The following is a 12,483-nucleotide window of genomic DNA, read 5'->3' as shown; positions in this document are numbered from 1 at the left end:
TTTCAAGCTTGATTAAATTTCTGAAAATATAAAAATAAGAACTACTTTTAATCAAGATTCCAAAAGAGCTTTTAAGAATCTTTTTCCTGGTTTTCTGTTCACAAGATTTCTTCAATGCAAATGACTGTTCAGCTACCTTGTTCACATCAGCTACCAGGGATCCATTTGACTGATGTCCACATACAAATGTAAAGACAAACTTCTCTTTTTTTTTTACAAAAAGCTTCCAGAGGTCAGCTACAAGCAGCAATGCTTTGCGACTGATGACAACAACGTCTGTACTATAATGCACTGCCTTCCTTGGGCTGGACAAACAGTGAGTGGTTGAAAATAGAGACCAGAGGAGGGCAAATTTGGACACTCATCCAACAACATCACATCCTGAACATTTTCCTTGCACAATAATTTCAGCTGGGAGAGGGGTCAAAAGTGGATACAAAGGAAACCCAGGACTAGCAGATGGAAGCATCAAATGGATATTACACTGCCCAATGCATCCTACTGGGAATTTCTGTCTAGCCTAGTTAGTGAAGAGTTCATACAAGAGTCATTAGTGTATATAATTCCCACAAGATTCTTGAACTAAGTCCCTATCATCTGCTGACTTACTGTCTGCAGATCCACCTACTCAAAGTTGGCCACATATTACTGGGAGTGTCAGTACTCATGCAGCTGGAATCAGGGTCAGGAACATGGGCTGAATGTACAACCAAGCCAGAGCAGGGGCTCAGGAACACTGGGGATCCCAAATGCTTGCAAATTTCAGCTGAAACTTACATAGAAGTTAAATTAATGGAGGGGTTGACCACTGTACCCCATTGCTGCCGAGTCATTGCCAGCAGCCTTAATCACATCTGCATTTATGTCATCTACAGAAACTCCATACCCATATCTGTCACATACAAAAGTGACCAGGTGTAATGCTGCATGTACCTGTTCAATTAGTTGAATGGCTGTTTTATTTTTGTTCAGTGGCATTTAAAAGTTCAAAGATTTACAGCCAGCTTTAGAACTCAAAGTATCCTCAATTATATCATGTCTTCAAAAGCAATTACCCCATTCTTTAAATGTAAAGCTTTAAGAATGAGATGAGAAGTTACAAAAAAAGATTCTAGGCAAAATCTCAATACCAAGTCTTGTTTCAGTACACTATCAGATCAAGGTGGGCAGGTGGAGGTGGTGGTGCTACAGACCACCGTGAGCGAGGAGAGTGCATGACCTGTGTCAATAAGGAGATTAATGCACCTTTGTAAAGCAGATAACTTGACCAACTACACATAATGGTATGGGGATATTTAAATCTCTTCTCCCCTGCCCACAGGGAAATGAGAAACAGCAGCTCACTCTACCTTGTGTACTCAGTGTGAATCAATGGAAGCTACTTGTTTAATTTCCCCAAACACCTTGTGACAAACATTTGCACTGTTTGATCTGCTCAATATTTATGAGTCAAGGACTTAGTTGGCAAGCATTTTCTTTCTCACCTTTTAACAGTCTTTGAGCACAAATGTGGATAATTCCTCACTTCTTAAAACCTCATGGAATTGAACCAGATTTCCTTCCAATGCTCAAAGATTATATCAAGCCTCAGTTAGCCTCTAATTTGCTTAGATACTAATTTCCACTCTCAAATGAAGGTTGGGCAGAACACCCATTGAGAGGCATAGGTTCTCAAGTCTGAGGACTCAAATCTTTCAGTTTCTATGTACCCAGTGGCTTTCACACTCCTAGTGTGATGGGACCCAAATTTTTGAAATTTCAATCTGGATTTAAGAATTCCTCCAGAGTCTCACTCCCTACTTCTGTAATCATTTCCATCCTAAAAACATTCCACAGTAACTGAGCTCCCCCAGTCCTAGCCTCCTGAATTAATTGCAGTCATTGGCAGTGCCAATGTTGATTTAGATTTAGTTGCTAAAAGCCTTAAACTTCCATATTTCTCCAAATTAGAACACTTACATCAAGCTTCTGTCAATCTTTAATATCTTGTGGTTCAGGATTGTTTTACATTTAAGATATCTTTTAGTCACACATACATCGAAACACAGTGAAATGCATCTTTTGCATAGTGTTCTGGGGGCAGCCCGCAAGTGTCACCACACTTCTGGCACCAACATAGCACGCCCATAACTTCCTAACTTGTAGGTCTTTGGAAATGTGTAGGAAACCCGAGCACCCGGAGAAAACCCACGCAGACACGGGGAGAATGTACAAACTCCTTATGGACAGTGGTTGGAATTGAACCCAGACACTGGCACTGTAATAGCGTTACACTAACTGCTACACTACCACCCCTATGAAGAGTTTAAATATTTTTGCTATATTAATGGAAGAGGTTGTTACTGTACAAGTGGACAATCTTCAAGTGCATACTGAGATAGGAGGATGCGTCAGTAACCAGAGGGAGGCTGGATTAAAGGAAGTAACTCACAGCAAATAGTTTTGTTCTCACCCAACACCCACTGTTTCAGCAGAAGTCACTGGACACAAATTTTTTTCTCAAGTCGAGGGGAACCGAGACCATTCGTTGCCATCACCCATCACCCCGGCTGACATTAATCATGTGGGCACTTGAGCTTTAACCAGCTCGAGTTGTGCAGCGAGCCCCAGGGAGAACAATTGTTGAAATGAGGTGATATGTCACAGCCAAACCTAATCCAGAATACAAAACTTTTTACTATATCCAAAAGGGGATGTAAAAGACCTTTGCAACCAATTAAGAACTTTTGAAATGTAGCTGTTGTAATTCAGGAAGTAAAAAAGCAACATCCAAAAAACATGGATTAAGGGTAAACACCAGCTACAAGACCAGGAGTAACTTTCCTGCTCTTAAAGAGTGCCATAGGATTCTCCATACCCACTGGTGGCACCAGACTTTGTTTAATACCCTATCAAAAGCTCCCTCTCTGTACTGCAGATGGGGAACAGGCTAGATTTTTGCACACAAGTCTCTGGAATGGAATGTCAGCCCATAACCTGAGGGAGCAGTGAGATCATGGAGGAATTTTTAAACCAGGCTGTAATTTTAAAATTTAACCCTCATGCTCAAGTCAAGAGGTTATCAACTGACTGAAGATCGACAATCCATATTACCTGATTGAGGTATTTGCCCGCATAGAAGGTCTGGTATCCCCTCTTCTTTAGGTAGACAGAGAAGGCCTGTGGCTCCATGACTTTCTGCCAGTGCACACTGCTGCAGTTCCCACTTAGTGAGTTGTTCCGCACCAGGTGATTGTGTGGATACTTCCCAGTTAAAATCGCACTGCGACTTGGACAGCAAAGTGGAGTGACAACAAACTACAAAGGAACAAACACGGCACAACATTAGGCAGAGGCACCACTGGCACAAACAATTCAAGACCAGCCTGCCTCATCTAGTGGCCCAGATTCTGCAATGGTACAAATGATTGTTATGTAATTGTTGTATTGCAAAAACAACATGGTGATGGAGAGACGAGGTGCATTGTGCCCCAACAATCACCGCAAAGATTAGCTGATTCAAAGCACACATTTTAGAAGTTTGTAGATTGCTTACAATTAAAGACAGAGCTTGAGGTGCATATTTTCAAGGGAAAGTGATAACACACATTTAAAACATAGGACATGCACAAAACTTTGAAGTTACTACAAGAATAGACTACAAGGAAGCACGTATAGAAGAACTTATTTAGACTTCATGGAGGAATGCCCCAACTTCTCCCCCCGCCTGTGACCTTGTCAGAGGGGCAGAACCACCAAGGCAATTGTATTCTCTGCCTCCCACTTTCATGCAATGGTTCCTCCAGAAGTTACACTAGGAATAATTGAACAGCACCCATATACCAAACTCAAGTGTCCGTATGTGAAAGAGGAAACTTATTGCTTAAGTACTGTTCCACCAAGTTGCAATAGCAAAACGGAAAAGCGTACCAGTTTTCACCACCGATCCCAGTCCTCCACCCGTCCCCTTCACCCCCATCAACTGCTGACCTGGGTTTACAACAGTTGACACGTCAGCATGCAACACTCAATACCATTCTAGATCTGAGCAGAAGTCAAAGTTCCAGGACCTCTAATTACAAGATAGACAAACCACTGTATGGTGTGAACCAAGTTGTGAGATGTATTGCAACAGTGAGATATATTTACCGCATTAGTGAATGTAACTCCTGCATCTCCAATTAAGGCTCGAGTCTTCTTCATGGGAGTCTGAAACAGTGGCATACAGTAGTGTAAGTGACATAATACAAGTACAAACTTTACAGTGTTCCAAACTGGGATCCATGCTGGACAGAAATTGAAAGTTCCTACAATTGAAGATCACATTTATATCCCTTATAAACATAGCACTTGGTAATTCTAATGCACATCATAGTTGGAAGTCAGATTTCTGCTGCCTTAGCAGTTATGGGGAACTGCATGGATCAGGACTCTAAATGCAAAGATGGTTACTGCCATAGAGCAGAGATAACACATCTGTCCCCTGGTTAAAAAAGCACCATGGAAACTAGTATACTACATGTAGATTATTTTTAAGTTAACAGTTGCTGTTTATCTAACTGCAAGACCTCCCAAAGAGTTTTTCTCCCCCCAACCCCCCCCCCCAGTGGTAGGGTAGGAAGAGGAAAGCAAAAAGACAACTTGCAGGACAGTTAATGGTCTGGATCACTGGTCTTTTTATTTCAAAAATAAACTTAATTCATAATAAGAAATGTATGCAAAAGAAAAACAATTCAAAATTTTACATTCATGGACATTCATTTAGCTTTTCAAACCATAACCACTCATATGGCCCTCTGGGGGGTAATACACCATTTCAATGTTTGGGATACTTCCCCACCTGACTCAGCCCCTCCACGTGCAGTAGCGGAAGGAACCCAGACTGTGGTCCTTCCCCACAACCTCAGCATTGGCTGCACCGAGCTTCAGTGCATTCCTTAGCACGGACTCCTGGAACGTGCCAATTGGCAGCATTCCTTTACAGACATCTCGCTGTGCTGGAAGACCAACAAGTTTCGGACAGACCAAAAGGGAGTCTTTCACCAAGCTGATGATCTTCCAGCAGCACTTGATGTCGGTCTCGGTGTGTCCCCCCACCCCAGGAACAGCCTGGAAATCAGAGTCCTCTGTTACACAGCTGCTGGGGATGAACCAAGACGTGGAGCCTTGCATCCTTCTCCACACCTCCTTTGCAAATCCACGGGTGACTCACTCTCGAAGGAACTTCGGGGAACAGCTTCTTCATGCAAAGGGTGGTGCGTATTTGGAGTGAGCTGCCAGGAATAGTGGTTGAGGTGGGCACATTAGCAATATTTGAAATCCATCTAGATAAGTACTTGGATAGGAGAGGTTTAGAGGGCTATGGGCCAAATGCAGGCAGATGGAACTAGCTTGCTGGGCAGCACAGTCAGCATGGATGAGTTGGGCCTGTTTCCATGCTGTACGACTAATGAGAAGTTTGTCCCATTGGCACAAGATCAGCAATACCACAATGTGCAAATCCACAAAGGAGCTGGAGGAACTCAGCAGGTCAGGCAGCATCTTTGGAGGGAAGTGGACAGTTGACATTTCTGGTCAAGACCCTTCATCCATTCCAACACAGAACATCTCAATTGATTTCTTGATCAAGAGAAAAGTATAATACAAGTATGCAAAGCATTTCTCTCCACTGATTTACAACCAGGTGTAAGTCAAGTCATTATAACTCTTGCTGCTCACGTCAAACATCTGAATGAGTGATCTAAAAGGTTGATTTTTGTAGTTGTGTTACTGATAACAATCCCCCCCACAACTACCTTACAGAGGTTAATCAGTGTGTAGAATGGATCATTCTGTAACTGATTATCAACAGGTGATTGATGTTCAACATATACCCATTCCTCAGACCCCTCAATAAAAGCCCAAACTGCAAAGACAATGTCAATAAAACAGCCCCAGCACAAACAGTCAAAGCACTAATAACAGTCAGGAATGCAGTTACAGTGTAAACATGGACTATAGTGTGGGGAGTTTAGATTACAAAGTCACCAAACAGGATTACAGTTCAGAGAAAGGATTTCTCTCTTACAAACAAAGGCTTCATCCAGTAGTCTACATTTGGGGTCTTAAAACAATTTTTATTTTAAAATAAAATATTTCTGTAATTAGCTTAAAGTCCCCAGCTTTGCTCATTTGGCATCATATTCATTACTTGAGAGTGATGTGTTCAGGACCAGCCCTGGCCTGGAGCAGAATTAATGTTCTTAGAACTTGAGTTTACTGCATCACTGAGAGGATGTGGTCATCTTCTCACTTATACTTCAGATTCAAGAAATGCAGAATAGGGATTGTGTAGAGATAGTGTTGAAAGAGGAAAGAGAAATAGATTTCATTTAATGAAAAGAATCTGCACAAAAACAAAAGCACTCCATCTGACTATCAGCATCAACCATTCCCATCTGAGATACACCAGTTGCGTTCAAAATAAATTCTCTCTACAGTGTTCCAACATGTCTCAACTTCAGTCTCCAAATCCCCACTGACCAGAGACCGCTTTTCCATTTACCACAGCAGCCCTCCATTTCCATATTAGCAATTTGATCAGAAGCTCAGATACTCAGAATTAAATACAAGATGTTCATCAGCAATTCCACAGAGCTCGCACAAAAAGGTTCGCAAACAAACACTGCAACAGGCAACTGAGAAAGTCAAGAAAAAATTCTCTCTCCACCGCAGAGGTAGAGAGGGAGCGTAGTGAGAAGATCTGTTGGGAAAGGTTTTGCACTGAGATTTCACTTCAAATAATTGGTAGAACTCAACACATCCATGGCATTCAGCAGCATGGGCTAAAAACCACAGTCTGATTTGGGCAGAGTCCAGCAGACATCATGAAGTTAAACAGACCTGCTGTTGGTAGTGGCATTTGAAGAACGTCCTAAAAACTGATTGTGATATTTCAATAGCTCCTTGAATAGCACCAAAGGAACGTGTATCAGTCTTAGCATTTTCACACAAGATAAAATTTCTATTTGATAATCCAGGATTCACTTGGTACTGCAATGGGAGTGCCAGTCTGGTGAGACTCCAGTGATGCTCAAACTCATGACTAGATTTGACTGAGAATCAGTTGGGCTGGGACACATGACCATCAATATGGACGATCAGTGTGACACCTGTTCCAGCAGCACATGCTTTCCATAAAAGCAAAGACCACAAGAAACAGGAGCAGGAGTCAGCCATCTGGTCCATGAAGCCTGCTCTGCCATTCAATAAGATCATGGCTGATCTGGCTGTGGACTCAGCTCCACCTAGCTGCCTTTTCCCCCCATAACCCTTAATTTCCCTACTATGCAAAAATTTATCTGCGTCTTAATGAAGTAGTCGCTACTGCTTCCCTGGGCAGATAATTCCAGATTCACTACTCCCAGAAGAGCAGTTTCTCCTCATCTCCATCCTAAATCTATTCCCCAAATCTTGAGGCTATGTCCCCCAGTTCTCATCTCACCAACTAGTGGAAAATTCTTGCTTCCACCTTATCTATCCCTTTCATAATTTTATGTTTCTATGAGATTCTGAATTCCAACAAGTATAGTCCCAGGCGACACAGCCTCTCCTCACAGGCTAACCCCCTCATCTCTGGAATCAACCTGGTGAACCTCCTCTGCACCACCTCCAAAGCCAGTACTACTTTCCTCAAGTAAGGAGACCAGAACTGCACGCAGTACTCCAGGTACAGCCTCACCCGTACCCTATACAGTTGCAGCATAACCTCCCTGCTCTTAAATTCAATCCCTCTAGCAACGAAGGCCAACACTCCATTTGCCTTCTTGATAACCTGTTGCACCTGCAAACCAACCTTTTGCAATTCATGCACAAGCATTCCCAAGTCCCTCTGCACAACAGCATGCTGCAATCTTTCACCATTTAAATAATCATCTGATCTTCTATTTTTCCTTCCAAAGTGGATGACGACAGATTTACCAGCATTGTACTCCATCTGCCAGACCCTTGCCCACTCGCTTCACCTATCTACATCTCTGCATCTTCTGTGTAATTTGCTTTTCCACTCAACTTAGTGTCATCAGCAAACTCAGATATGTTACACACTGTCCCCCTGCCAAATAGGGAATGTATCTCGTGAAAACTATTTCCAAAGTGAGTATTCAAGAGAAAACCTTAAGCTACAAGATAGGAAATGAAACTGTAGCACTGGATGACATGGTGACTGGCCTTCAGCTCATGGAAAGTCACAAGGCCGTTTTCATACACAAGCAAATCGTTTGGATATTGTTTCTGGTCAGGGTCACTTGCATCGACAACAATTCCACATTATCCAGCTTTATTGCTCAATTTTATCTAGGAGCAAGGGTTTCCCCAGACTCTCAGTTTAGTGAACTCTTAGGTTCCAAGGCTTTAACTAATCTGCAGTACAACAACATTTACACTGGTAAGCATTTCTTCAGCGTTAAATTCCAATCTTAAACAAGTGCTTAAGGGGCAGAAAAGCAGAGCTTGTACTAATTACATTAGGTGCTATAAAGCCCATATTCAGAAACCCATTGAACTGTTTATTTACATAGAGTGATTACCACACAACACATGAAGCTCTTTGCTAGATTGAATTTTACTCACACATTACAGATGTTGCATAGACTAAAACTGTGTGTCAGACACTAGAGGAGCAGCAAGGATGGGGCTGAGGTTAACCACATGGAGACAAGTGAGAAACAAAGTACCAGAGAACACTGAGAACTTGACTAGTTTGGTATTATAGGTTGGACCATCCATTACAACACGAGCACAAGAAACCACTACAGCACTAGGCCACTCTGCACCAAGAGCCTGCTTCCCTATTCAAAAACATCATGGCCAACTCCTACCTCAGCACCATTTCCTGTCCAATCCCCAAATCCCTTTAGTATCCATAAATCTATTAATCAGTTTTAAAATCTCTGCTTCCACTGCCCTCTGGGGTAAAGAATTCCAAGGATTCACTCCCATGAAGAAGTTTCCCCTGAATGGTCCACCCAATATTTTAAGACTCTGGCCCCAAGCTCTGACTGCTCAGCCAAGGAAAACATGCTCCCCACATCTACCCTGTCGAGCCCTACAGGAGGGAAACAGAGGCTGAGCCTACTCAGTCACTCCTCACGCGAGGGGTCCATCACCTCAAGAACCAGTCTGCTCAATCTTCAGTGTATTCCCTCTACAGCAGGTATGCCCATCCTGAGGTAATGAGATCAAAATTATGCACAATATTCCAGGTGTGGTCTCACTTGTAATTGTAGTAAGCCACATTTCATTGAGTACAACTTAGATATGGCATTATTGCAATCATTGTACTACAAAAACCAAGATAACATTTGCCTTCCTCACTGCCTACTATAGGGGCAAGTTAGCTTTGACTCATACACAAGGACAGCAAGGTTCATTTGGTAAATTGAGTTATTATTGACATGTACCAAGGTACAGTGAAAAACTTTTGAACATTAGTTTTCCCAATATCATTTTAAAAACAATTTCTCTTTCTACTGAAATGATTAACCTCATGTTCCACATTGTACTCCATTTCCCACATCGATCCCATTCACTTAGCTGGTCCCTCTCCCCATGAGGACCCTTCACATCCTCATCACCACCCCTACTCTGTTACCATGGGTCTCCTCAGCCAAAATGTCAATAAAGATTGACTTGAGTCACAGCACCAATCTGTTGGCAGCCTGCTGACCTGAGAAAGACCCCTTTACTCCAGCTCTGTTTTCTGTCCATCCTCAAACTTACAATATACCCCAGTGAATTACCCCCCACCAATTCCTTTTGCTTAAAGACTTGCTCACCAACTTGTGCAAGACCCTATCAAAAGGGATCCTAGTTTAAATACACCACATGCACCTATTCCCTCTCATCTACCCTGCCAGGCAGATTCCCAAAGAATCCAATAGGCAAGAACCATGATTCACAAATCCCTGTCAACTCTATTCCCTCTCATTACCATTCTCCAAATGTCTAGATACTGCATCTTTTACCTTCCAGCATTCTCCACCCTCCACCCCCCCCCCCCAAAAGACCCACATCAGGCCAACAAATCAGTTCTGACTTGTTTCTTATTTCCCTCCTTTCTGAAACATTTCCATCATACTGGCAGCTCTCCAATCTGCCCAAACCGTTCCAGAACTAGAACATTATCGAAGAGCATTCATTTCCTCACCCACGCTGAACCCTCCATTATTTCCAGCCATTTCTGCACCTTTCTCCATAGGGAGAAGATTTAATTTCCTCTTAGTAAATCCTCCTCACACTTGCTAATCTTATTCTCTTCATACATCTGTGGAAGACCCTCTCAGTTTTTTTTTTAAAAAAGCTTCTGGCTTTAACCTTCCTTCATCAACTTCATGATCATCCTTCACTAAATTCTAAAACACAATCCTTAGGTTCACTGGAGAAACAAAGGACTGCAGATGCCATCTTGGAACCTTGCAGCCTAACGGCATGAATGTTGAATTCTCCCACTTCAGGAGAATTCTCCACCACGCCCCTGGTGGATCTGCTCTCCCCCACACCTGTCTACCACTACCTGTATTTACCTATCACCACCCTGCACCCACCCCACCTCCCCTCTTTTGCCAACCTATCACTGCTCTGCTTTTCCCTCCTACATATTGGGATTCCCCTTTTCCTACCTTCAGTCCCGAAGAAGGGTCCCGACCCGAAACATTGACCACCTGCTTTTCTCCACAGATGCTGCCTGACCCTTAGGTTTACTGCAACTATACAAAGCCGCTTCTTTACATTTGATCCTACTTTAATATTTTCTCCAATTATCTATGGCTGGCCCACCTTTCCTACGGTGCCAGGAAGAGATGTATACTTGTTGCACATTATGGGGTATTTATTTAAATAGCATCCATTGCCTAGCTACTGTCATGCTCTCTAATGCAGTCTCTCTCTCTCTCTCTCTCTCTCTCTCTCTCTCTCTCCACCCCCCCCCCCCCCCACCCACCAATCATTGTTAGGCTGCCTCTCATATTTAGTGTCCCTTCTTTGTATCAGAGACCCTGCCTTGGTACATGCCCTATGTTCAGAGGCCTGTAAACAGCCAGCATTTTCTGTGCCCTCCTAAGCTCTATCCAAACTGACTCCACACCATGATCTGGTCAGCCAAATCCTCTCCAACTATTGTACCCAATGCCAGCACCACCCTCCTCTTCCTTATTGCAAGCTTACTTCTAGTTTAAATGTTTTACTTCACCTTTCCCCAGCTCCCTCAGCAACCCCCGGCTACCCAAAGAGAATGTCTCAATCTACAAACTAGTTACCAGCTAGTAACAACGTTAGAAAAGGTGATGAGAGTCACTACAGAATGCAAACCACCTTAAAAACAAAGTGCTGGGGGTCCAGGGAGAGGCAGCCTGTGTCCAGGCGAACTACAGATGTTGATGCTTCAGGAATACAGCCCGAGGAACATCAACATCAATCTGACAGTGGGCGAAGTTTTATGCATTGTCCGTTATGGAAAACCGGGACGGAGGGCTCATTACAAGAGTAAAGTTCACGTTGCAAACTCCACTGTGGGAGTTACGAAGGCAGTGCTGGGGATTCCCCGTCAATGTAACAGCTGCGACGCAGAGACTGGAAGTGAGAACCCTAGTCTTACAGTTACCCTCGAAACCAACAGGGGAGAGCAACCTGCCCCGACCTACCATTCCCCCCAGCTCCACGTCCTGGTCATCCGTCAGTATCAGCACGATATTCCTCCTGGTGCAGAGCACAGACCGATAGGACCCGATCAGGAGCAGAAACGTTACCAACTTCATGATAAGGGATGAGCGAGGAGCAGCTCGGCGGACCAGGGACCACGAATGGGTTAACACTGAATCAGGCTTCACTACCTCCGGCTTCCTGTCCTGAAACTTTTCGAGCACCAATCCCACTCCCGCCGCCAACGCACAGCTTTAATACAGCGGCGGGGCACGCCTGTAATTGACAGCCCACGAAACCAATCACCTGCGCCAATAATGTATCCGGCTGTGTTCAAGCACCAATCGCTCTGCAGGGGCTGCATCCAGGGTGAGGCCCCGCCCCTTTGTGGCTTATTAGTATAAAAGGGGGTGGGCCCCGAGCAATCATCTGGGGGCATGTTAATCAGTAGTGATGGTCATTGGCTTTAGTAGTGTTGAAATACTCCTTCCCTTTGTGGTCATTTTAATTATTTTGTTAAAGAAACTTCTTAAATAAATGCGGTTAGTTACTAAAGCCATTACTTCTTGAGCCCAAACTTTAGAGGAGTTAGATTGCATGTTATTGGAGCAACAGACAATCTGCTGCAGATCTCTTCCAGCAGATCGCTCGTTGCTCCAGATTCCAGCATCTGCAGTCTCTTGTATCTGCACTGAATGGGATTGGATGTGTTGGGTGTTGAAGGTCCAATGGCATTACTCCGGTTGAAAAACACTACGATGCTGGAGGATCTCAGCAGGCCAGGCAGCATCTGTGGAGAAAAGCAGGCGGTGAATGCTTCGTGTCCAG

The 12,483-nt window shown here is 43.6% G+C and overlaps 1 protein-coding gene across 1 annotated transcript in view; it reads right to left on the bottom strand.

Moving 5' to 3' along the window:
* The window catches only part of gnsb (glucosamine (N-acetyl)-6-sulfatase (Sanfilippo disease IIID), b), a 31,107-nt gene extending 19,199 nt beyond the window's left edge, over positions 1-11,908 (bottom strand). Inside the window, exons 1-3 of the mRNA XM_052040858.1 lie at positions 11,658-11,908; positions 4,129-4,188; positions 3,094-3,297 (exon numbers count right to left, since the gene is read on the bottom strand). Coding sequence (XP_051896818.1) covers positions 3,094-3,297; positions 4,129-4,188; positions 11,658-11,771 — 378 coding nt within the window. The 5' untranslated portion in view covers positions 11,772-11,908. The remainder of the gene's footprint in view (positions 1-3,093; positions 3,298-4,128; positions 4,189-11,657) is intronic.
* Between the last annotated feature and the right edge of the window lie 575 nt (positions 11,909-12,483).

This window comes from Pristis pectinata, chromosome 29 (assembly GCF_009764475.1).
Source record: "Pristis pectinata isolate sPriPec2 chromosome 29, sPriPec2.1.pri, whole genome shotgun sequence".
Classification (NCBI taxonomy): Eukaryota; Metazoa; Chordata; class Chondrichthyes; order Rhinopristiformes; family Pristidae; genus Pristis; species Pristis pectinata.
Note: the sequence above shows the minus strand (reverse complement) of the source record. Positions and strands in the feature narration are given on the sequence as shown.